Raw genomic sequence first — 27,743 nt, 5'->3', positions numbered from 1 at the left:
ATGCTAATAAATTCAAATTTTTCACTTATTATAAATTCGTACAATTATGCTAAACACAAAATATAAGAGTATGGACCCTGACACAGATAGTCCCTTGTAGCATTTTAAATATTCTGATTTAATTAAAAATATAAACGATCTGTACCCTAATTTTAAATATAGGTATGTAGTCAAACAGTGTTTCTTAACTTCATTTCAGTCCCAGAATTAATAAAATGCACAATACTCTTTATAATTATTAAAATGGTATAATCAGAAATCTTCCCTTAAGATGAAGTGAGATTAACTTTTTTGCACTCTTCATCATTTCAATCTATCTGACGATGACGTGATTTTTATCAGAGTAATCAACTCTGCATATACTTTCGGAATAAGTTGAATAATAGTCAGATAGTTGATAATGCAAGCAATGATAATTACAGGAAGTTCAACTGTTAATATCAGTGTCTAATTTTTTTGAGGATTGCACAAATTAATGTTCTTGGTCTAAAACTACAATTAGTTCCTACTAGCGAATGTGGTAGAATACAGCAGTTACCGGTTTCTTATTTCATTAAACGTTTGTTTTCACGAATTCAAATCACTTTCGTATTGCCATTCATTCCAATTTGTACAAGATTTAATTAAATTACTACTCACCATTTCTTTTTGTCTGACAAAATTTCATGCTTTGCATGGATAAAGAATTTTTATTATTAGTACTATAAGATAACAATTAATATTATAGGATATATTACAAATTTATAATTATCAACTAATTTTATACATCTATTTTACCTCTAGATTATTTATTTCAATCAATGATTAAAATAGTCTATGCCCAGACCGTAATTTGGTACTTCGAATTTTTGAAATATATGAATACAGAGAACTGTAATCAATAAATAGTGAATTTTATGCTTATTTTCAAGAGTACCAACAGTTTTTAAAAATTATTTTTAAATACATAATTTTGTCATTCAATTCTGGGATATGGAAAATTGGTCAAAATATATTCTTGCAAAATATTTTACAAATGTTTTTTAGTATAAGAGATACCACGCCAAAATAGCACATAATACTTTAACACATTTGAAGATTTTCATCCGCTCTTGAGTAAGTCCAACAAAAATTCTCGCATCATAAAATAGGTAATTGTTAAGTATTACGTACACCTAAGCACATGCTCAGTCACTGGTATCTCAAAAAGTACCACGAACCAGGTAAATACTACAATTGTTTTACAATTTACTTCATCACAGCCCATTGCCAGACATTTGACGGACCCGTCAATACTCTAATATTTGATAACCCACAAGTTAAGAAACACTGCATTACACATACGTATACAATATCGTTAATTTGGAATCAAATTTAATATAATTGATAAAGCGCTGTGTTGTCCCTCTATGAAAGTAAATTGATTGTAACATAATGTCTAGTCGCAACGGGGTCACCCTGTAGGTAGCATGATTTTCATTGTTTTGTTATAAGGGTGGTTCACTATAACTTACCCCACTTTCATTCTGCAATCAGTTGTTGCTTTATTCGATAAAACTAATTAATCATTTTTAGCAGGCCTTCCTATATGTTACATGATATTTCAGCTAATACATCGAATCAAGATTTTTTTCCCTACATAACGCAAAAAACATAACTTTGGAAACCTCAATATTCGTTTCACGCTACTTCCAACGGTTCAGCAAGCTCAGTACATGGTATTTGATCTTTTCTTCAATATTATATTGTATTATAAGTATGTATAATATAAGACATTTCGTTTATAGAATGTATACTCTTATCATACTTATTAATAATTAATATGACATTAGATACGATAAGACACCATAATACGTAACGATATTTTTTCTACCTTTGGAAAGGTAGCTTGGTTGATTTTACATTCATTGTATACCAGGTGTATAGTATACGATATAGTATTAGAAATTTTTATGCAAGACATTCAGTTAACGTACTACGTTTAACGTGAGTTAAACATCCATATTTCCTACAGTAGTAGGTTCGTTTGCTGTCGGTTTTGAATCTTATCTTTCATTCAAAGTGAGAATAACAGTATAACAGCTGCATATTTTTATTGCTACAACAGTAAGTTCATACTATAGGATTTTCATTCTGTTTTTAATGCGAATGGAAAATGCCGATTGTTCAAATTGTAACTTCCAATCATTGTGTACTTCAAATATTAATACTGAACTACTTTTCGTGTAGGCATGATTCTTATGTAATGCCTAGTTTGAGGAATATTTATAAAAAATAACAGTAATTGTATCGTGTATAATAAACGTACATTACGATGGAATCACGATAATAACGCAACAGATTGACTGAATTGTTGTATCTTCAAACTATTTATGCCAATACTAGACGAAAATAATGAACTGATCGCTAAATCCCATATTTCCAAAATTTGGTATTATAAATAACACGCATAATTAGAAATAATGACTGGAGATTATTTACGGAAGCTCAAAGATAATAAATTTTGTAAATGTTTCACTTTAATTACCTTTTAAAAAATTCACTTTATGTATAATAGAAGAAAGATGGTTTGCTGTGGCTAACTTCTCAAGTTTCTGTTCGCATGAAGTTAAGCTATCTATGTGTTGCGTTAATTAATTGTGACTTACAAAATAAGTAGGGATGAACCAAACCCTAGGTTACCATCTTGTAATACAGCTTCAAAGTTTCGATTTAATAATGAACAAGAAAGAGGCCAATTCATTTTATAACAATTGTTCTGATTAATTCGTGAATAATGGAATTGCATCATCAATCAAGAATTAAGATGACTAATGTTAATAACGTTAACGTGATAAAACATTGGTTCAAAAATAATTGTATTGCAATTTCAGAATGAATTTGAAGAAACTGGATTTCCAAAATATGAGTATGTTTTTCTTTATGATGATTTAGGCAATTGCAATCCTAAGTTTCTAAATAACGAAAATATGCATTCGTGAGATATTTCCCAACACTGGTCACTTTTTAAAATAAATGCGAGGAATAAAAACACGTAAAGCGCTACAGGCATGAAACTCGTCAAGCTAAAATTTTTGCCTATAAAGAGATAATTGTAATACTTGATGGAAAAAGCCTGACTACCGGGAAAACAAAATAAAATTATAAAAAAGAAATTGATTAGAAAACAAAAGAAAATCACATCAATTCTAACTTGCTTTAACTCACGATCAGACGATGAATGGTTTTTTGACTTTAGATTTTTCGATTATATTTCTGAGTGTAATCTGCAATAGACAGTGTGCTGTAAATTTCCGAACTTCATTACTAAATATATTTCTTCTTTTACCTGCAAATCATTGTCCAAATCACGCCTTTAGCACTTTGGAAGTGCAAACAATGATGTACAAGCTGAACAATATTTATATTTCGCCATAAAATTTCTTAGTTACAGGAAGTTGAAATTAAACTAACACAAACTTCCTGTGACAGAAAAAGTGACTTATTTTTGGGATATCATGAGAATGTGTGAATTCATGATTTTTGTCAAATATAAGAACATACCCGCGATTAGGTTTCCAAGTCGTCCATTTTTGTTTCAAAATCAAAATCGAAAAATACTGTACAAGCAGCCTGGGGTCGTATAAATTCAGATAAAAGGAATTATAGTATGATATACAATCAAGAGCCCTCAACTATGACTCACAATCAGCTACAAAATCGGAGTAGACTTGATTGTCAAGTGTGAGGCAACCTTTGGCACTATTAATGAGAACTATGTATATTTCTACTAATAAGCAAAGTAAGAAATTACTGAACATTGTGAAGATGCAACGACTAAAAAAGATACCATAGTAAGTTGCATAAAGCTTGTAAACGCCGCTATGGTATGCAGCCAACCAGTGTTGTTTTAGTAATTAAAACCCTGAAGTATAGAAAAGTGAACATTAACACTGTGTAATCTTGTTTAGGAAAAATGAATTGATTAGAAAATAGGTAACTTCAATGGCATGGAATTGTAAAAGATTTCTAAACATTGCAAATATAAAAGTAACAAACTAGATATTTTGAATTTGAATAATAAACCTTAAACCATAGTAGAAAAATATAAACCAATTCATAAATTCTCAACAACATATGAGCACTGATAGAATATACGTGTATTTATCCCCAATTATTAAGGGAGGTTACTACCTTCTTGGGCCGAAAAAAATCCGATTTTTATCAATTTGTAATGCAAAAAATATGAAATATTAAATGTTGATATTTGGTATGTTTACTAAGCGGTCTTTATTGAACATGATAATATTTTTTAAAGTTTGACAAAACATGGTACTGGGAGTGGGAGGAGCCACGTATGTTGCTGCACCTGCGATGATATTCTTCATTTGCGGAAGTGCTCCTCGACGAGACGTTTGTTTTACATGTGCTTGCCAAATTTTATAACAATTGCTCATATAGCGTGTGGAGAAGTACTTCCGCTAGCAAAGAATATTATCACTGGCGCAGAGACATACGTGGGGGGCTCTTCCCACTCCCAATACCAAGTTTTGTCAAACTTTAAAAAATATTATTATGTACAATAAAGACTGCTTAGTTAACATACCAAATATCAACATTCTAGATATAATATTTTTTGCATAAAATATTGATAAGAAATGGAAGATTTTTCGGCCCAACAAACTAGAAACCTCCCTTAACTCATTCAGTTTATATATTGTTAAACACCAAATTGATGAGTAATGTACGAACCAGACCACAGTACACAAGAAAAGATAATTACTTTAAAATGATATAATATTAAGGATAAGTGTAACTTCTTTCACATTCAGCAAAGATTACAGTTATGGAAGTGATGTGGTTCGTCAGCTAATATCAATACAAAATCACCATAGTAGTGGTGTTAAGGAAATATTATGCAAGATTCATATCTGCTGAACGCAACTGTTCATAATGATGTATGCATAGAATCAGGCTCATTTTTATACAGTAATGCAAAAAAGAAGAATGCTTGCAAATTAGCTTGCAAATATGGGATCATGTATGTTTCTCATGACTCATTTCCATTTGACAAAATTCAATTGAGTGAATCTGGTTATTCTAAAATAATCATCCTCGACATTAAAGCAAAAGACAACAGTGAAAAAAATGCCTCACTAAATTTTTGCCTAATATATTTCTAAATTTCAAACCATGACGAATGATGTCGAAATAATGTACAGTTTATGTAATAAATAATACTCTAGTAAACAGCTTTGAAAATAGTTAAAGTGGAAAGGTTCAATCTGGTATTAAGGTTGAATTGGAGAATAACTTTAAAGCAACGTACAATAAATATTTTTGCTATACGTTAGACTAGTAAGAAGAAACAATTGTGTAAGCAATCTTCCAGTGGACTGTAGTAAATTATCAATTTTCTCGATACTTGAAACTTGTTAATCAATTGTGAAATTGAAAAACGAAATTTCTCAATTAATGATGTAAGTGGGATTGGCAGCCAGTTCATGTGCGTTGTACATAAACATATGTATGTGTGGGTTTCCATCTTATTAAACTTATTATTAATCAAGGAAGATAGCGGATGCTGACTTTTTCGTCAGATTGCTTTCGGTTATACTCTGACAAAAAAAAGTAAAAAACGTGGCTGACCATTTTCCGCTTTGGCCCCCTCTATTGTTTTATTAATTACATTAATTTTCCTGATTTTCGTAACACGCGTTTTGTAATTGGTTTCAACATCAGAAATGTTAGTACTCCGTTGACATGAGACGAAAAATGCAGCATAAGATTCAGGCATCCTAAAATAAATGTTAAAAGATTTTCATCTTTCTTTGTGATAGAAAAAATTTATGAAAATGTTATTGCGGTAAGCTCAAATCTTATGACACATTTTTTTCTACGACCATTTTTAAGAAATATTAATGTTCTTGGTATTGGATCTAATTAATGAATGTCTGTTTTCGAAAATATGATGAAAAAAGGGATATTTGATAAAACCAATAGAGGTGGCGAAAAATGGCCAAACATCAGATCCGAAAGATAATTGGTAAAAAAAATTGACGTCATTGACTTTCACTGATTAGATTAAATAAGATGGAACCCGTTATATGTATTTACAAATACAACAGCTGGTAATGTATAAAAAATTCAAAGTTCTTGATATTTGTTTTCAAATTTTCCTTAATACAGTCGTCATTTACAAATCAATGATTTCTAAACCATAGGCATTCTGAGAGCTAGGTTTGGTATTCAATCTTTGTGACCAAAATGTGTATTCCTGACATGGAGTACCATCGCAATCACATCTTTGCCTGGTCCACTTGCATGCATATTTTTTATCACGTTTTCCATGATTATTCGATACTTGATCATCGCAACTAACGGAGATTTTGAAATGAAATAATTACAATTTTAAATTATACATGAAACGATCAATTGGAAGTTTTCCGTTCGTCTTAGCCCATTAATCTTCCAAAGGCTTAAGCAGAGTAGCGAGACATTCGACCAAGCAAGGTCATCCTGAAGGATTTTTCTTTTAAGACATCGATGAACATGGCAATCTAGGTGAACCCATCTGCGTCAGAACTCTGTCGAGCCATTGGAGTGGTCCATTTAAATGCAATTCTATCCAACATGGCGTTGAAGTAACAGTCTGGCGGCGATATTCGGCTCCCCAACCCTTTACAAAACTCATTCGGATCGTACACATTCGTGTCAGCTGATATACAGCTTCGAAACCTTGAGATACCGACTGCGACAAGAGCGCAGCAAACTCTTGATTGTTGAAAATCTTAAGATTACAACCTAAAACACGAGGAAATCAATAAAAGTAATTTACTTTGGCTTAATTAGGTTAAATGAAAAAGAACTTTACGCTAATTTCATTGATAGTTTTTGATCAAATATAATAGTTTGTGATAAAATATAATGTACAATATTTATACTCGATAGTTTGTTCCTGAGAATGACTAATATTTATTGTAAAAATGTCTCAGTGAAGTTTTTAAGATTTCATTTTACATAATTCGTAGAATAATGAGCTCTTATGGTAGGTGAAGTAAGGGTATTTGGAATATTAAGAGTTTCCCCATATAGCCATTGAAGCAGAAACAGGAGAGACGAGATATGTCTGCATATCTCCCATGAACTATGAAGTTGACGTGGGTAACGTTAACATTAAGGAACATGAAGGGGGTATGTATGAGTATATGGCTAAAAGAGTGGGTGAATTCCAGGGATATTTATCTCAACAACTAACTGTTCAATTTGATTTTTTTTTTGTTTTAATTCTCTACTAAATTGCAGTATATAATTGTAAATACAATCTCTTGAATATGAGCCTAGGAAAGTCTAAAATTTATTTGAGAAAGAACACGAATTTGAGGCCATCTGATAATTCATTTAGAACTGCTTGATTTTTTATCACAAATGAGCAATCGCTTACAGAATTATAGCTAAGAATAATCATTGAATTTTCTGATTACGAATGTTGGACTTGGATTAATAAATTTGACACATAAAATAACGAAAGATATGCATCAGAGTTTTTTTTAAGATGAACACAATTCTTGGCATTGGGATTGAAACTGGGGGGTATTGTAGTAATATGGCGTCAAAAAACAGGGTAACACCTGATCGTTTCTATTCATTTAGACAGATACCAATAAATAGAAAAAATGTTTGCAAGCAACAATAAAAACTCAATAGCTGCACAAAGTTTTTTCTGCTTTGATATTTGTATAATTCAACAAACACAATCATCTGATACACCGCTTTTAGGAGTTTGCACTTATAGCGCCAGTGAGCAGGTCATGATTTCTCTGATCCCATATTTTTTTTTTATGACTTACAACACTTTAAAATTCCAATCTAATATCGGGCAATGAGGTCATTGAAGCACAGAATTGAAACAATACAATTATTATATTGTGAAATAGTGTGATTTACCAAGTTATGTCACTTGTAAAATTGACTTAGAAAGATTGTGACAAACTTTAAAAAACCTAAAACATCGAGAGCAGAACTTTTCCGTTTTAGAATATGGCTCAAAGATTTTGCGTTATAAAGTATAAATTCGGGATAATTTTGCAGAATAATTGAAAGAGATAAACTGCAAAATTTTAACTGTTGTACTTTGACGTTGAGCAAATAGTTCTACAAAGAATGAAAACATGTTGCTAATATATCCATTTGAGTATATGATCAAAGATGAGCGTGTTGGTATACTTATGTACATTATCATATTCAGCCATTTGAAAATTGATTGACAAATTAGAGAAAGATGATTTTTAAAAATCGGTAAATCGCAAACGAATAAAAAAATGCATATAGAAAATTTTTTACTGTTTCAGGCACACAGGTCAATGGTAAAAGTAAAAGTTGATAAAATCAAAAACAGTTGAGATCAGACGCTCGTCTGTTTGGTGTACAACTCCACATGTGAAGCTCATATTCTTTCAGAATGAGCAAACTGTGTTGAATTTAGGTTGAGTATTCACTTTGGAAAATCAATGGCTGAATAAAGTCAATGATAGCTAATGCGTCAGTAAAAATTTTAATGACTTCTGCACATTCATTTACTTTAAGCAAGGTTTAGCCGAATCCTCTAGAAAGTAATGATTTGTTAGGGAGGTTTATGAGTTGAAAATTATTGCCGTTCTTGGTAATTTGATTACGAGAAGGTCGGATGTTAAGTGTTTATCAAATGAATACATTTGTAAGCTGCGGTAATTTTCTTAAGAATGGAAAATAAAGCAAAATTGTCAACAAATGATCAGATAGCGACATTTTATCTCGAATTGCTTCGAAACAGTAGAAAATTTGGTATATTCATTGGATTTCACCGTGCATCGAGTCAGTTTATTCATATGACAATTCTTTACAAACCCACCATGATAAATTTTTTTCATCAAGTTGGTATTGTTATGTATTTAGTTTTTCAGTGAAGTCATTTGAAAATATAAAGGGTTATAACAGTACAGTTTTTAAGGATTCGGCTGAGAATAGTAATTACGTATAAATATTGAATAAATAATTAAATCAACTCACCAGGTGGTATTTTGCAAACAGTTGCAGGATGCCATCCATAACGTTGGTTACAGTTAGGGCTTTGCACAAAAATACTAGAATCTGATAGACATTCAGCAAACACTTCGCCACCAATGTAATACAGCCTTACTCCTTTCCCAATATGCCGTCGGGTTTGTTCAACAACTGTGTTTCTGTTTACATTGGATAAAAGGCCAAGGCAAAAGCGTTCTGAATTACTTGGATCCGTGAAACCATCCACTGTAATACTCGGTTGAGAGGCATGAAATGTTTCACCTACTCTTGTATTAAGTTCATAGTAACTTATTGAACACCTTGAAAGAAACATAATATTTCATTATAATATCATATCTGACAACTATTTTTGAACAACTTTGTATTTATAGATAATATATTTTGTTCCATTTGGTTTCTTTTTAAAACTTGCGATCACCTCAAATTGAACATGCTTATTTATTTATTTTTTTCGCGCATTGGTAAAACAGTACATAAAAAATGTTGCACTTTTTTATTTACCAAAATGCAGGCTCACAGTACATCACTGGTTGCGCATCTACCGGACTAGGAGACAAACGTGATAGGGACATATTGTCGTTATGATCCATATTGTCACCATCTTCGCTAATATAACCAGGTGGAGGCGTATCAGCTGGAGGATCCATAGATCCTGGAGCCGGCCGTGGAGACCCTTGGACGCTTCCTAAACTACCAACACTCGCAGGACTTGTTGCTTGCATGCTCTAAAATATGTAAGAAATAACATGTGAGAATAGTGAATACATATCATTATAATTCCTCAAACTCTCATAGCGCAATAAAACGCAAAAGGAATTCGATACGATGAACTATTAAAAAAGAAATACTGGGACAAAACGGAAATGTATTGGTTATATTTAGTCGACCTCCTAAACTTGTGACCTATTTTAAGTCTGGGGTACTAAAAAATTATGCAATTCTCCAAAAAAGAGGGACAAAAATAGCATTACACTCAAGAAAAGAAATTCAGACTATTTCTGGGCAGAGTTTTTTCTTTTCAGTTAGTTGCTCATGATTTCTTATACGCAACATTTATTGCTCAATTGTATTACAGAAAAAGAAAATGGTCAGTAAGAATATAAAACTTTTGTCTAATTACTTCGTTTGGATCGAAAAGTCAATACGTTAAGTTTTTTACCTCCCAGTATAAAGTAAGTGTCAGTCATTCGCTGAATAACATGCAAAGATTTAGAAAACGTGTATTTTTTGTTGATAATATTTCAATATTATAATGTGACAGAGAGTGATATTCATCTTCCAACTAGGATAGAGGGTAGGGTAGTAGAAAAAATCACCATATAATGAAGTTTGAAGACTCCATGTAATATTAATGAAAAAATACAATAAAAACGAACAGGATTATCGCAAATATAATGATAAATAAGAATAAAAATAAATAAAATAAAAGAACGACGAAATAAGGAACAAACTGCATGTGGAATAAACATTTAAAAAATTTTTAAAAAAGCATTAGAATAGGCAACAACCCCATATACAGAAGCATACAGATGCTCGTAAATGGAGAACAGAAAATAACATCGAATGGGAAATCAAGAAACTATACAAGTAGAACATAGAAATGATGTTTCCGTAAATGTAAATCTTAGGACCAAGATGATACCTGACGGAAATTGTGTTTTCAGAGCCTAATTGTATCGTCTTTTCAATACATAACAAAAACGCGGAAAGGTAAAATCAGATATTGTTACACACATCACACATCATTAGCATGAATTTAGGGTCTACATCATAGCTGATGAATCACATAATATATTAACTGATAGATTTAAAGATTATTTCTATTTATAGAATCAGCAATCTGAAATAACAACACTGATTGCCTGATATAAACGATCTTGTTACCTTCTTCAGAATGCCCAAAAATCTTGTTTGATTTTTTCCAAATTTTTTTATTTAAAATTGATCGATATATTCAAAGTAACAGCTGTTTCTTTGATGCAGCAAATTTTCTACAAAAACTGCTCAAGAGATTAAAAAGAAAGTTGAGTATTGAAAATATTCTATTTTCATCTATAGATGCAAAAATTTCTCATCACCTGCATTCCTTGATAAGGATTATTCGGTTGCTGCTGTTGCGGAGATTGCGGAATGCCCTGTTGGTTGTGCTGTTGATGGTTTAATGTTGCGTGAAAGCTTGTGTTTTCTGGTACACTAACGCTCAACTCTTCTAGTGAGGTATTATACAAAACTGATTCGTCACCAGAAAGACTATGCCTTGGCACCAAGATTGCTGGCAAAACTGTAACAATTGATAAAGGTTTAGTATCCTGCAATTTTATAAGCAATTAGTAATGTCTTCAGAGCGAATTAAAGTAGCCTGCAGAATATTTTCGACACACTACCATTTCACTCGGTTGTTCTGGTCGTATCGAAATCTAAATTTGATAAATAATTCCACCATCATAATGATTGATTGATCATCAAAAAATATTCTAATCTAATGAATGAGAATATAATTATAATTACAGAATTTTTGCTAGTTTTCAAACGCTTTTCATTTTACCTGGAGTTTGTATTCTTTGATAATGATATGGATTCACACAAACTTCGTCTCTTTTTTGAGTAAATGCGTATTCGCAATGTTCAATAGCTCGCAACTCGTGGTGCGACTGTAAATCTGGCCAACGCCACAATCGACAGTAAATTACGTGTGGTAGACCCTTTCCCCGAATGCCCTGGACTCCGTTATCACCGATTCCTCCTTGATTGGGTCTGAAATTAAAATATATATGCAGACTGGTTATAAAACTTTTGAGCATTTTATGTATGTGAGAACATTTTCAAGGCATTTCTCATTTTACAGCATTCAATTTTATGGGCTAAGTATAATGAGGAAGAATTATACTTTCATTCGTAATTTTAGTTCTATTGCATTTCATACGGGTTTTCAATGTGCATGACAATTTATTTTTCTGTACGGCAAATGCTGTATTCGTAGTACGTATCGCATATCATATATCAAAGATCAATGACTACACTCATATCGACGGAGAATTTCATTAGCTTTTTTGTTGAATACAACTAGGACGGCTGCAATCCATGTGCCCAGTTAAAGCGATATTTGGCAACATGACATGAGCACCAATGTGAAGCTTATAAAGATTTTCAATAAAATGGCTTGCAAAATTCTGTGTAGTTAGTTAGTTCTAATACTACTAAATATGTGTAGGAAACCTCTACCATTTAAGTTCGATATTTTTTTTCAAAATTACTTCCCAAATAACACCTCAAAATTCAGTGTCTAAATGAGATACCCCCTCAATCCATGATATACTAATAAACCAATAGACATTCATTCATTATAAGATAAATTAGTTACTATTTGTCGAGCAATGACTAATGAGAAGTAATCAAAAATTGAAAATGAAATAGGTCAACATCCCCATAGGACCATGGGAGTTTTTTCGTTTCAGATATATGTAACTGAAGTTTTAAACGATCAGGTATTATCAAAAACTTATATTTTCATGGTTACTGAGTTTCTACAAGAACTCTGAGCTGAACACTAAGCATGAGTCTGCTCAAGATTGATATGCATCAAGTTTACCATTTAGATTGCTTACCAAGTTTCATTCGCCCGATAAGAATTCGGTACCTACATTGGGTTTCCCACAAACTTTTTTTTGTGCTTTTGGAATGTCACACATGAACTGAACATATTTCGTAAAAGTGTAATGCTTGTAGTCAAGGTTAACATCAGAATCGATATAGTACAATATTATGTTACAGAGAATCTGATCACGTAAGTGTACATAATTCATAATGATGGAAATTTGAAATAAATCTGATGTTACTAAGGTATCGTATTCACGATATAAATAATGAGGTAAAAGAAACTGCAAAGTGAAAAGATCCCTTTATCTGGCTTCAAAAGTAATTTATTTTTTAGAATAGCAGTTTCATTTTGGATTGGTTTTTTGCTTCCATCGATAAGATACTCAATATATTGATGATGATGGTAAGTATCTCATTTATTCAAAGATCATCAATTAATTGTAAGGTAAAAGGTGGAGGTTTAATCAAATCTTCATGAGTATATTCACCACTTCATGAATAAGATCTCAACGGTCAGACATTTCTTCGCAATGTACAGCAAGGTACTGGAACTAACGGTTACCTTCTCATATATCTGTATCGGATTATTCAAGTCAAGATCTAACAAGCACTTATTATAAAACATCAGATGTGTTCAAGGTTTGATTGTGCTTGTCATCAAACACAAGTCACTTCGTGTCATTCAATTATTGTTCGAATATACCATAAAAAGCTCATTTTGTGTGTTGACTACAATTTGGTAAATATTTCAAGTGATTTAATTTAGGAGTGAAATTTTAACTGAATTGTTAAAGAATCAATTTTTGTATTGGACTTCATGTATTACGTGGCAACATGAGGCAGTACCTGAGGAGTCAGTCATTATATTTGTAAAATGTTATCTGATTTATATCAGATACAAACTTATTCTTCAGATAGACAAAGGATTATCAGCCTGTATTCAAAGTCTCATAATAATAACTATATCTACGAATGTAACATTGTTTACCGTATTTTCACAATTGCAACAGTGTGATTATTAGCAACTTTCGATTAAAACGAATGTGATTGATTCATGTTTATATGTGTTTTTTCAGGTATAAGCGCGTATATTCTCATAAGCCTCAAAATCGGAATGTAATCAGATAATCTATGTACTTTAGATCTATTACATATAAAATTTTAGCGGTATTATTTTGAATAAAAGCACATTTTGTCATAAATGACTTCTATGCATTAGATATTGATTACGGATAAGTATGAGCAGTTCACTTGATAGCAACTTTCTTTTGTTTGTGTTTTCACTCTAGGAATAGAATAAGATTTTGACAGCGATGCAGAATCAGGCTCAACAACTTCGTTGCTTAATAAATTGCACCAACTGTGTTACAATCTTAATTCTTGATATTAAACATTTGGATTTGCTTATACATCATATGTCTGATATGTGTTATATCCTCTTTGGATGATATCTTGAAATTAAGATTAAAGCTATCACCAGTTCCAAAACATTAAAATAATATAAAATGCCAATAAAACCACTATTGAAATGCATATTATTCACGGATATGATACCGTTCTATTTTTAGAGATTTAGAGTGTTTTGTCGGCATTTGCGGTGCTGGGAGTTTAAAATCGTGTAATTTGAATAATACTGAGCTGAAAATAAAACTAACTCTGTCAATCAATCTAAACGGGTATAGATCTTGTTGCAGTAATTATGTAAAAGTCTCAACGCAGTGTCATCTTAGTTTTCACGTAACAATGAATGATGATAAATATTCTAAACATACTAATGAAAACAAAAATAACAACAATTATAATAACAAAAACACAACTTGCGCACCTTGGTATAGTAATGCACTTGGTATTACAACTCTGCGTGGTGATCGCTTTTTCAAGTTCGTCGAGCCCCGCGGACTTTTTTAGTTTTTTCACCAAACTCTTCACAGCTTTTTCACTCCATTTGTCTTCACCCTCGCCTTTTTTCCAACCCAATAGCCTCTTTACGATCGGTGGATTGAAACTAGGCAGCATTGAAGTCATCATTTGCAATAGGCGATTCGTTTGCGACCCGCATCAGGCCGACGATACAGTTCACTAATCAAAACACACACTAAGATGGAATTAAACTGATATAGTTCACTCGCTATACACTTCGGAATAATGTTACCCCAAAGTACAGACGACAAGTGCGTCAAATTATAAGAAGATAAATTACACGTTCAACGACAACTTTACGGCAACCGCCATTTTGTCCTTCGTGAACTTAACCGTGGACTATGATTGTCATGATTACCATAGTGGATTATCAAAAGCACTGAAATGTATTCAGAGGCAGAGTTACACTGGAACGTGCACTAAAGTGGTGAAGGCCACTTGAGGGCGATGTCGAGATAGATGGCCGAAATGTTAATACGTTTACGCATGCGCCCTGCACACGTTAATTAATGTGCATAACTTGTACAGACACTCAGGATTGATTCTGAATTTCTAACCCTTGCAATATCCCTGGTAATTTTACGACCCACGGTTCCGAATGAGATCCGAATTGCCGGCCGCCTTCGGACTGAGCAGCGAGCGGACAAAAGCTTGAAGACTGAAGTGCAATTTCGGAACGCACGCATAATAGCTTCAATAACTTGTGCGATTCGTCTAGGGCCGAACAGAAATCAAAAAAGTCTGTGGCAGGTGGCCGGCAGTGCGAACGGTGCTCAACCAACACCGTGCCTCGTAAAATTGCTAGGGATATCGAACGTGTCAGAATCTATCTAAACATGGAGCGAGTGGGCGAAGTGGTCATGTTTGTTAACTGTCACTAGACGCGTTGACTCAAAATACATAAAGACTGCTAGCTAAAGGGCTTTTCGTAACTGAAAATGGCAGACATAAATTCATCGTCACGTATTCTGCGTCCTCCTCTACACGGGCAATTCCGTAACTCATTCCAGTAATCGGTAGCTTGGTAGAGGCTGTACGACATGCCCCACATGGCAAAATTCGTCTATGATTACTATATGGATGAACCTCAGGCAATCATTATTCCAACAGTAATTTTAAAAAATTTCAAGATAATCAAGGTTTTTTTTCAACTTCTACTCATATTACTTGGTCTGACTAAACTAGAGAAATCCGAAGGTATTACGATTCCACATACGTTACACATTATCGAAGCATGAGTTTTATTGACGATAAATTGAATTTACGCAATAACAAAAGTGTCATTTGAAAAACTACAATATATTAGCATTTGACAAGTGAAAATAAGTTCACTTAGCTCGTTTCCACACCACCGCAAGCGGTAGAGTACCCGGTACGTTTTTTTTTTTACGTCGTATCCCCAAGTAGGCCTACTCCACGGAGAATAGTAGCAAGATCGATCTTTTCTTATATTCTTTTTTTATAAGGTATGAGATAACCACTAAAATGGAGAACCTGGTGAATTCGCAAAACAATAAACAACTAAACCAAGATGGAACACATGAATCGCTGTAAGACATTGGTATTTACCTGCCCTAATTGTAAGACGATGTAGAAATCTTTGAAGAAATGGAAACAATTCAGAGTAGAATACACACAACCACCAAAATACGACAAAGATGTAATTCTACAGTGGAATACAAACCGAACATGATCTATGAGCGTCTCAAGAAAAAAAAATTCTTGACACTAAAACGATAGCAAAAAAAGATTGTAAAAGCATTAAAAAAACTACAGCTGAATAAATTTTACCATATTTTGTGATCATGATGATTCTGAACTACATCGCTAAATCTATGTATAGGTGAAAACAAGATGACTAACCCTGAATCGGACCTGAACCAGACCTAAGCCTAAAAAATGAACCGTTAAATTTTCAGTAGTCAATAAAACTCAGTTACCTGGAACAGATGAAAATATAATTAGTGAAATATGTCGATACAGACAAAAATATACTTAGCTTAGATACGAAAAAAATACAATTAACGAAAAAGAGACAAATGAATTAGCTGAAACAGACAAGAGATTTGTTTAACTGAAACAGACAAAAAGTTTGATTAGCTGAGACAGACAAAGCTTTCATTATCTGAAACAGATAAAGAGCTTGGTTAGCTGAAACAGACGAAGGTCTGGTTAGCACAATCACATAAGTCCATACGCTATCGAAAAATGCCTCGAGTCCAACATGGTATTCGTTTTAATATTCGTTGCTTCGATAATTATTGATTGTATTGATGAATTAAATACATTCTAAATTTTTTGACCCGACATCCCTTTCTGCATTCAGTTTTTAAAATGAATATCTTTTTCGACTGAACATTCTATATTTCTCAGTGCATTTGTTAGAAAATTGGTTTTGTTGCCCTGAAACAGAAAATAATACGATCACTTAAACGAGTGTTTCTGTACATTTCAGATACATTTCATAAATACTTACGCAAAGATTCTCCACTATCGCTATACACAACCGAGATTTTTGTACCTGCGCGTTGAGCGCCAGGTTTCAAATGCAGCGCTTTCTCTCATAATTGAAAGGTATCAAGTCCACGCGCAAAAGGCGCCGTGGAACTTGAAAACTTCATTTTTCGTAAATAATTGACCGAAGAGTTGAAAGATTAACACATCGAAAGTGTGTAACTCTTTTCTATATACCGTTTGCAAAATCGGCGCGTAAAAACGTGTCCGAGTCCCGTGGTTAATTTACGCGCACAAGGCTGCGTCCAATTCTCGTGATTAATCTAGGCGCAAAAAGGCGCGACAGATTAAACTGTCAAAAAATTTGTATTATGTGGAACTTGTCCCAAAAATTCTGTAGAAGCCCAATCCGCATCTGTATCTTTTTGAATGAGATACATTGCTATGCGGATTGTTGTTCTCAGATTACAAATCAATTTGAAATGAGGAAGGAGGTTGGAGGGCATGCATTATTGTGTGGCGTGACGGTCGGCGGTCCTCTTCGACGCGAAGTCTTCGAGCTCAGCATCTCTCCCCATCTAGCGTACCACGGAACGCGATAGATGGTCCAGAGATGCGTTTTGCCCATTCAGACGATCACAGAGATCAATTGTACGGAATAATCATCGGTAATGACTTAATAATTGAATTGAATAACGAGCCCAACAACTGAAAAAGAATAGAAACGGAATTATTAGCAGAATTATGGATCCCGTTTTTATAGGTCACCGAATTAAGCATGTTTTATTCCAATGAGAAACTGTTCGTTTTAATCTGTTTATTCGTTTATATTCGATTTGATCTGTTCTTTCCTATCCCGTCCTATCCGCGACAATGCCACCTCTCACAACCTAATCATTTCAATTATTCATTTAGAATAGGGGGATTGCAAATTATAATCCGATTCTGTTCTTTCCATGCGAATCAATTCGTTTCAAAGAATATGAAAGCATACGAATCGGATTCGAATGAATTGTATTTTTTGAAACGAATGGATTCGGATGGAAAGAACAGAATCGGGAAATTGCAATCCCATATTCTAAATGAATAATTGAAATGAATAGGCTATAAGAGGTGGCATTGTCGCGGATCGGACGGGACAGGAAAGAACAGATAAAATCGAATATAAACGAAGATACAAATTAAAACGCACAGTTTCTCATTAGAATAAAACATGCTTAATTCGGTAAACTAAAGAAACGGGATCCATAATTCTGCTAATAGTTCCGTTTCTATTCTTTTTCAGTTGTTGGAATTGAAAAATGGTTGCAGAGTTACAGGAAATAAGAAATTCAATCTCGTTCTTATTCAAATGCTTGGAAATGGTCAAGAGACTCGAATACGGAGTCTTTTGAGAGCAAGATTTCTGTGATCGTTTGACGCTGTGGATTACAAAAGTCAGTAACATCACGGTATATCGCGACCTTCCTAACCTTACCCGTTCCCCAACGGAACCACCCAACGGAAAAGAGAGACTCACGCACACATGCATAAACCCCGCGACGGATCCCAAAACGTCCACCTACCTACCCGGTTACCTATATTCGATCTAAACGATTCGCCATTTTTTCCAACACACATCATTCTTCATCATTCGCGCCGTGGTCGCTGACTTACATTTTCGTTGGTTACCTGTTGGGAGCAAAATGTTTTCATATCATAGTCTGCCTACTCAGAATAAGGTATCGCGGTTATGTCCCGCCAACTCTAGTGTTGTATGTATTATTTTAGTAAATGTTGGCAGACTATCGGTACATTAACATTTTGTAAAATAGATTAAAAACATCCTGTATGCCAATTAGCATTTTTCTAAGCGAGCTAAGCCTGCAGTTGATCAATATTTGTTGACTTTTAAAGGGTTGAAAATGATATATAATAATATAAGATGCAATTTCACTACGTTACGTTATGCCAGACTTTGGAATTTTATCGATTTATCAATATTGTGAATAATTGAATACGTTCAAACCTCAGGTGAACCCATCACTTAAACGACATCATCGGTAAATTCAAACGTAGATTATTACATCATTTGCGGAACACAATTCGATCTCGCGAGTGCCGAGTAAGCGACGGTTACATGTCGCGATGCTCATTCCACTTTTAGCAACGTGCAAAATTTCTAACTTCGAGTAAGCTACGGTACATTAAATTGCGAAAAAAAATTATTGGACTGCAAGTGAAGCACGTTGTGATCGTGAATGAGCCTATCCATGCAGCTAAGAAATCGAAGATTTGTGTAACAATTGTTACCGCCACGCCACGTGACAGAGGAATCCCAGGGGATAAAAAACCGTAACCCAACACATGCAAACTCACCAACGTTGCCAAGTAATGGAGAAGTTACTCGGATGTCTCCGCTGAATGCTAAAATGAATACAGAAGTAACGGTTAAGCTTAGAAAACTGTAGTATCATACATGCAATAGCGTGATGTTTTTTAAATTCATTGTACAGAAAACTGAGTACCGTCGTTTTTCAATTTACAGATGCATAAAAAATGTTAGAAAAATGTAGATTATCATGTATGGGAAATTTTACCTTGTAGCTTCGTAGCTCCACGGCATGAAAGCGGTCCGCGCACTGCCTGTCTAGATGAATCCACCTAAGACCACACTGAAAAATAAACAGAACAAATTACTTAGTCACATTGTTTATGCAATAAGTAAAATAGAATAATGATATGATGGATGATTTGAAGAATATATGACAATTATAAAATCGTTTTGTTTGTGTACCTAGTGTAAAAAAAAATGATCGGTTCCGCTGTTCCACATCTTCGACATGTTTGGATTGCCTGACGCTGCATTGTCACAATCACCTCAGACTCTACTTTTTGAATAACTTACACCCGCCACGAATAGAAAAATATACGTTTTGACGAATTGATTAAAAAAGTTATCACTGTGAATGTAAACTGGATTTTTATTTGTATGCCGGGTACATGAAAAATATTTACATTCCAACTGGAATCACGGAATGAATTTTGTATTCCTATGAAAAGCACTGGAAAACATTTGAATTCCTGCTGAAATCACTGAATGAATTTTATATTCCTGTGGAAAGCACTGAAAAATATTTAAATTCCTGCTGGAATGACGGAATGAATTTTATATTCCTGTGGAAAGAACCGGAAAACATTTAAATTCCTGCTGGAATCACTGAACGAATTTTATATTCCTGCCGGAATCACAGAACGAATTTTATATTTCTGTGAAAAGCACTGAAAAATATTTAAATTCCTGCTGGAATCACTAAACGAATTTTATATTCCTGTGGAAGGCGCTGTTAAAATTTTTAAACTGCTACTGGAATCACTGTACGAATTTTATATTCCTGTGGAAGGCACTGAAGAATATTTAAATTCCTGCTGGAATCACAGAACGAATTTTATATTCCTGTGGAAAGAACCAAAAAACATTTAAATTCCTGCTGGAATCACTGAACGAATTTTATATTCCTGTGGAAAGCACTGAAGAATGTTTATATTCCTGCCGGAATCACAAAACGAATTTTATATTCCTGTGGAAAGCGCTGAAAAATATTTAAATTCCTGCTGGAATCACTGAACGAATTTTATATTCCTGTGGAAAGCACTGAAAAATATTTATATTCCTGCCGGAATCACAGAACGAATTTTATATTCCTGTGGAAAGCACTGAAAAATATTTAAATTCCTGCTGGAATCACAGAACGAATTTTATATTCCTGTGGAAGGCACTGAAAAATATTTATATTCCTGCCGGAATCACAGAACGAATTTTATATTCCTGTGGAAGGCGCTGTTAAAATTTTTAAACTGCTACTGGAATCACTGTACGAATTTTATATTCCTGTGGAAGGCACTGAAGAATATTTAAATTCCTGCTGGAATCACAGAACGAATTTTATATTCCTGTGGAAAGAACCGAAAAACATTTAAATTCCTGCTGGAATCACTGAACGAATTTTATATTCCTGTGGAAAGCACTGAAGAATGTTTATATTCCTGCCGGAATCACAGAACGAATTTTATATTCCTGTGGAAAGCGCTGAAAAATATTTAAATTCCTGCTGGAATCACAGAACGAATTTTATATTCCTGTGGAAGGCACTGAAAAATATTTATATTCCTGCCGGAATCACAGAACGAATTTTATATTCCTGTGGAAAGCACTGAAAAATATTTGAATTCTTGCTGGAATCACTGAACGAATTTTATATTCCTGTGGAAGGCACTGAAAAATATCTAAATTCCTACCGGAATCACTGAACGAATTTTATATTCCTGTGGAAGGCACTGAAAGATATTCAAATTCCTACCGAAATCACTGAACGAATTTTATATTCCTGTGGAAGGCACTGTTAAAATTTTTAAATTGCTACTGGAATCACCGAACGAATTTTATATTCCTGTGGAAGGCACTGAAAAATATCTAAATTCCTACCGGAATCACTGAACGAATTTTATATTCCTCTGGAAGGCACTGAAGAATATTTAAATTCCTGCCGGAATCACTGAACGAATTTTATATTCCTGTGGAAGGCACTGAAAAATATTGAAATTCCTACCGGAATCACTGAACGAATTTCATATTCCTGTGGAAGGCACTGTTAAAATTTTTAAATTGCTACTGGAATCACCGAACGAATTTTATATTCCTGAGGAAGGCACTGTTAAAATTTTTAAATTGCTACTGGAATCACTGTACGAATTTTATATTCCTGTGGAAGGCACTGTTAAAATTTTTAAATTGCTACTGGAATCATCGAACGAATTTTATATTCCTGTGGAAGGCACTGTTAAAATTTTTAAATTGCTACTGGAATCACCGAACGAATTTTATATTCCTGTGGAAGGCACTGTTAAAATTTTTAAATTGCTACTGGAATCACTGTACGAATTTTATATTCCTGTGGAAGGCACTGAAAAATATTTAAATTCCAACAGGAATCACAGAATGAATTTTATATTCCTATGAAAAGCACTGGAAAACATTTAATTACTGCTGGAATCACTGAACGAATTTTATATTCCTGTGGAAAGCACTGAAAAATATTTAAATTCCTACCGGAATCACTGAACGAATTTTATATTCCTGTGGAAAGCACTGAAAAATATTTAAATTCCTGCTGGAATCACTGAACGAATTTTATATTCCTGTGGAAAGCACTGAAAAACATTTAAATTTCCACCGGAATCACTGAACGAATTTGATATTCCTGTGGAAGGCACTGTTAAAATTTTTAAATTGCTACTGGAATCACTGTACGAATTTTATATTCCTGTGGAAGGCACTGAAAAATATTTAAATTCCTACCGGAATCACTGAACGAATTTTATATTCCTGTGGAAGGCACTGTTAAAATTTTTAAATTGCTACCGGAATCACTGTACGAATTTTATATTCCTGTGGAAGGCACTGAAAAATATTGAAATTCCTACCGGAATCACTGAACGAATTTTATATTCCTGTGGAAGGCACTGTTAAAATTTTTAAATTGCTACTGGAATCACTGTACGAATTTTATATTCCTGTGGAAGGCACTGAAAAATATTTAAATTCCTACCGGAATCACTGAACGAATTTTATATTCCTGTGGAAGGCACTGTTAAAATTTTTAAATTGCTACTGGAATCACCGAACGAATTTTATATTCCTGAGGAAGGCACTGTTAAAATTTTTACATTGCTACTGGAATCACTGTACGAATTTTATATTCCTGTGGAAGGCACTGTTAAAATTTTTAAATTGCTACTGGAATCATCGAACGAATTTAATATTCCTGTGGAAGGCACTGTTAAAATTTTTAAATTGCTACTGGAATCACCGAACGAATTTTATATTCCTGTGGAAGGCACTGAAAAATATTTAAATTCCTACCGGAATCACTGAACGAATTTTATATTCCTGTGGAAGGCTCTGAAAAATATTGAAATTCCTACCGGAATCACTGAACGAATTTTATATTCCTGTGGAAAGCACTGAAAAATATTTAAATTTCTACCGGAATCACTGGACGAATTTTACATTCCTGTGGAAGGCACTGTTAAAATTTTTACATTGCTACTGGAATCACTGTACGAATTTTATATTCCTGTGGAAGGCACTGAAAAATATTTAAATTCCTACCGGAATCACTGAACGAATTTTATATTCCTGTGGAAGGCACTGTTAAAATTTTTAAATTGCTACTGGAATCACCGAACGAATTTTATATTCCTGAGGAAGGCACTGTTAAAATTTTTACATTGCTACTGGAATCACTGTACGAATTTTATATTCCTGTGGAAGGCACTGTTAAAATTTTTAAATTGCTACTGGAATCATCGAACGAATTTTATATTCCTGTGGAAGGCACTGTTAAAATTTTTAAATTGCTACTGGAATCACTGTACGAATTTTATATTCCTGTGGAAGGCACTGAAAAATATTTAAATTCCTACCGGAATCACTGAACGAATTTTATATTCCTGTGGAAGGCTCTGAAAAATATTGAAATTCCTACCGGAATCACTGAACGAATTTTATATTCCTGTGGAAAGCACTGAAAAATATTTAAATTTCTACCGGAATCACTGGACGAATTTTACATTCCTGTGGAAGGCACTGAAAAATATTTAAATTCCAACAGGAATCACAGAATGAATTTTATATTCCTATGAAAAGCACTGGAAAACATTTAATTACTGCTGGAATCACTGAACGAATTTTATATTCCTGTGGAAAGCACTGAAAAATATTTAAATTCCTGCTGGAATCACTGAACGAATTTTATATTCCTGTGGAAAGCACTGAAAAACATTTAAATTCCTACTGGAATCACGGAATGAATTTTATATTCCTGTGGAAAGCACTGAAAAACATTTAAATTCCTACTGGAATCACAGAATGAATTTTATATTCCTGTGGAAGGCACTGAAAAATATTTAAATTCCTACCGGAATCACGGAATGAATTTTATATTCCTGTGGAAAGCACTGAAAAACATCCAAATTCCTACTGGAATCACGGAATGAATTTTATATTCCTCCGGAAAGCACTGAAAAACATTTAAATTCCTACTGGAATCACGGAATGAATTTTATATTCCTGTGGAAAGCACTGAAAAACATTTAAATTTCTACTGGAATCACGGAATGAATTTTATATTTCTGTGGAAAGCACTGAAAAACATTTAAATTCCTACTGGAATCACTACTCAATCACTCAAACAACTCAATCACTAAAACAATCGCAATAAAATACTGTAAAACCATCAAGAAAACCAACATCTGAATAACTTTTACCACACTTTGTGATCATGATGATTCTGACCTACATCGCTTAATCTGTCTATCGGTGAAAACAAGATCACTGACCCTGAACTAGACCTAAACCAGACCTAAGCCTAGGAAAAGGAACGATAAGTTTTCTGTACAGTCAATAAAATGCAGTCACCTGAAACAGATGAAATATATAATTAGTGACATATGTCGATACAGTCAAAAATATTCTTAACTTACAGTTAGATAAATAAAAAATATAATTAACGAAAAAAGAGACAAATTATTTACTCGAAACAGATAGAAGATTTGATTAGCTAAAACAGATAAAAAGTTTGATTGGCTGAAACAGACAAAAGGTTTGATTAGCGAAACGGTCAAAAAGTTTCATTATCTGAAATAGACAGAGGTTTCGGTTAGCTGAAACAGACAAAAAATTTGATTTCCTAAAACAGACAAAAGGTTTAATTAGTAGAAACAGATAAAAAGTTTGGTTAGCTGAAACAGACACAGGTTTTATCAGCTGAAATAGATAAAGGTTCGATTAGCACGATCGGATAAAGGGGTGATTATCTTAAACAAGCAAAAATTTCATTACCTGAAACAAACGAAGGTATGGTTAGCACAATCACACAAGTCCATAGATTGACCAAAAATGGATCGAGTCTAACATGATATTCACGTTATTATTCGTTGCTTCGATTATTAATTATATTGATGAATAAAAATCATTTAAAATTTGTGTTGAATCCATATCTTTTTCTGCATTGAGTTATTGAAGTGAATATCTTTTTCGACTGAAAATTCTATAGTTCTCAGTGCATTTGTTAAAAAATTGGTTTTGTTGCCCTGAAACAGAAAATAATACGATCAGTTAAACGAGTGTTTCTGTACGTTTCATATATATTTTATAAATACTTACGTCAAGATTCTCCACTATCACTGAACACTACCGAGATTTCTATACCTGCGCGTTGAGCTCCGGTTGTAAAATAACGCGCTTTCTCTCATGACTGAAAGGTATCAAGTCCACGCGCAAAAGGCGCCGTGGAACTTGAAAACTTTATTGTTCGTAAATAATTGACCGAAGAGTTGAAAGATTAACACATCGAAAGTGTGTAACTCTTTTCTATATACCGTTTGCAAAATCGGCGCGTAAAAACGTGTCCGAGTCCCGTGGTTAATTTACGCGCACAAGGCTGCGTCCAATTCTCGTGATTAATCTAGGCGCAAAAAGGCGCGACAGATTAAACTGTCAAAAAATTTGTATTATGTGGAACTTGTCCCAAAAATTCTGTAGAAGCCCAATCCGCATCTGTATCTTTTTGAATGAGATACATTGCTATGCGGATTGTTGTTCTCAGATTACAAATCAATTTGAAATGAGGAAGGAGGTTGGAGGGCATGCATTATTGTGTGGCGTGACGGTCGGCGGTCCTCTTCGACGCGAAGTCTTCGAGCTCAGCATCTCTCCCCATCTAGCGTACCACGGAACGCGATAGATGGTCCAGAGATGCGTTTTGCCCATTCAGACGATCACAGAGATCAATTGTACGGAATAATCATCGGTAATGACTTAATAATTGAATTGAATAACGAGCCCAACAACTGAAAAAGAATAGAAACGGAATTATTAGCAGAATTATGGATCCCGTTTTTATAGGTCACCGAATTAAGCATGTTTTATTCCAATGAGAAACTGTTCGTTTTAATCTGTTTATTCGTTTATATTCGATTTGATCTGTTCTTTCCTATCCCGTCCTATCCGCGACAATGCCACCTCTCACAACCTAATCATTTCAATTATTCATTTAGAATAGGGGGATTGCAAATTATAATCCGATTCTGTTCTTTCCATGCGAATCAATTCGTTTCAAAGAATATGAAAGCATACGAATCGGATTCGAATGAATTGTATTTTTTGAAACGAATGGATTCGGATGGAAAGAACAGAATCGGGAAATTGCAATCCCATATTCTAAATGAATAATTGAAATGAATAGGCTATAAGAGGTGGCATTGTCGCGGATCGGACGGGACAGGAAAGAACAGATAAAATCGAATATAAACGAAGATACAAATTAAAACGCACAGTTTCTCATTAGAATAAAACATGCTTAATTCGGTAAACTAAAGAAACGGGATCCATAATTCTGCTAATAGTTCCGTTTCTATTCTTTTTCAGTTGTTGGAATTGAAAAATGGTTGCAGAGTTACAGGAAATAAGAAATTCAATCTCGTTCTTATTCAAATGCTTGGAAATGGTCAAGAGACTCGAATACGGAGTCTTTTGAGAGCAAGATTTCTGTGATCGTTTGACGCTGTGGATTACAAAAGTCAGTAACATCACGGTATATCGCGACCTTCCTAACCTTACCCGTTCCCCAACGGAACCACCCAACGGAAAAGAGAGACTCACGCACACATGCATAAACCCCGCGACGGATCCCAAAACGTCCACCTACCTACCCGGTTACCTATATTCGATCTAAACGATTCGCCATTTTTTCCAACACACATCATTCTTCATCATTCGCGCCGTGGTCGCTGACTTACATTTTCGTTGGTTACCTGTTGGGAGCAAAATGTTTTCATATCATAGTCTGCCTACTCAGAATAAGGTATCGCGGTTATGTCCCGCCAACTCTAGTGTTGTATGTATTATTTTAGTAAATGTTGGCAGACTATCGGTACATTAACATTTTGTAAAATAGATTAAAAACATCCTGTATGCCAATTAGCATTTTTCTAAGCGAGCTAAGCCTGCAGTTGATCAATATTTGTTGACTTTTAAAGGGTTGAAAATGATATATAATAATATAAGATGCAATTTCACTACGTTACGTTATGCCAGACTTTGGAATTTTATCGATTTATCAATATTGTGAATAATTGAATACGTTCAAACCTCAGGTGAACCCATCACTTAAACGACATCATCGGTAAATTCAAACGTAGATTATTACATCATTTGCGGAACACAATTCGATCTCGCGAGTGCCGAGTAAGCGACGGTTACCTGTCGCGATGCTCATTCCACTTTTAGCAACGTGCAAAATTTCTAACTTCGAGTAAGCTACGGTACATTAAATTGCGAAAAAAAATTATTGGACTGCAAGTGAAGCACGTTGTGATCGTGAATGAGCCTATCCATGCAGCTAAGAAATCGAAGATTTGTGTAACAATTGTTACCGCCACGCCACGTGACAGAGGAATCCCAGGGAAATACCCATAACCTAACACATGCAAACTCACCAACGTTGCCGAGAAAGGGAAAAGTTACTCGGAAGTCTCAGGCTAAATCTGTGAAAAACAAAATATAACACTTGAATTAATTTAGTAAATTGGCTTTTCAGACTTCAAATTAATTATTACTGTTGTCTAGTTTCATATTTATGCATTGCATGTTATACAAGAACAAAAGTTCGGCACTAAATTCACCACCTTGAATTATCAATCAATAATTA

The 27,743-nt window shown here is 33.9% G+C and overlaps 2 protein-coding genes across 2 annotated transcripts in view; one reads left to right on the top strand and one right to left on the bottom strand.

Annotated features, from left to right (window-relative positions):
* The window catches only part of LOC124181471 (heparan-sulfate 6-O-sulfotransferase 1), a 520,983-nt gene that overhangs the window by 189,854 nt on the left and 303,386 nt on the right, over positions 1-27,743 (top strand). The gene's annotated exons all lie outside the window — the stretch shown is intronic.
* Positions 346-15,052, bottom strand: LOC124181468 (mothers against decapentaplegic homolog 3). Its single transcript, XM_046568076.1, has 6 exons — positions 14,444-15,052; positions 11,567-11,775; positions 11,100-11,302; positions 9,523-9,746; positions 9,007-9,320; positions 346-6,762 (listed from the first exon to the last, which is right to left on the bottom strand). The coding sequence occupies exons 1-6, from the start codon at positions 14,644-14,646 to the stop codon at positions 6,494-6,496; spliced, it is 1,422 nt and encodes a 473-aa protein (XP_046424032.1). The 5' UTR covers positions 14,647-15,052; the 3' UTR covers positions 346-6,493.

This window comes from Neodiprion fabricii, chromosome 4, assembly GCF_021155785.1.
Source record: "Neodiprion fabricii isolate iyNeoFabr1 chromosome 4, iyNeoFabr1.1, whole genome shotgun sequence".
Classification (NCBI taxonomy): domain Eukaryota; kingdom Metazoa; phylum Arthropoda; class Insecta; order Hymenoptera; family Diprionidae; genus Neodiprion; species Neodiprion fabricii.
The sequence above is the reverse complement of the archived record's forward strand: the minus strand, read 5'-3'. Positions and strand labels throughout refer to the sequence as shown.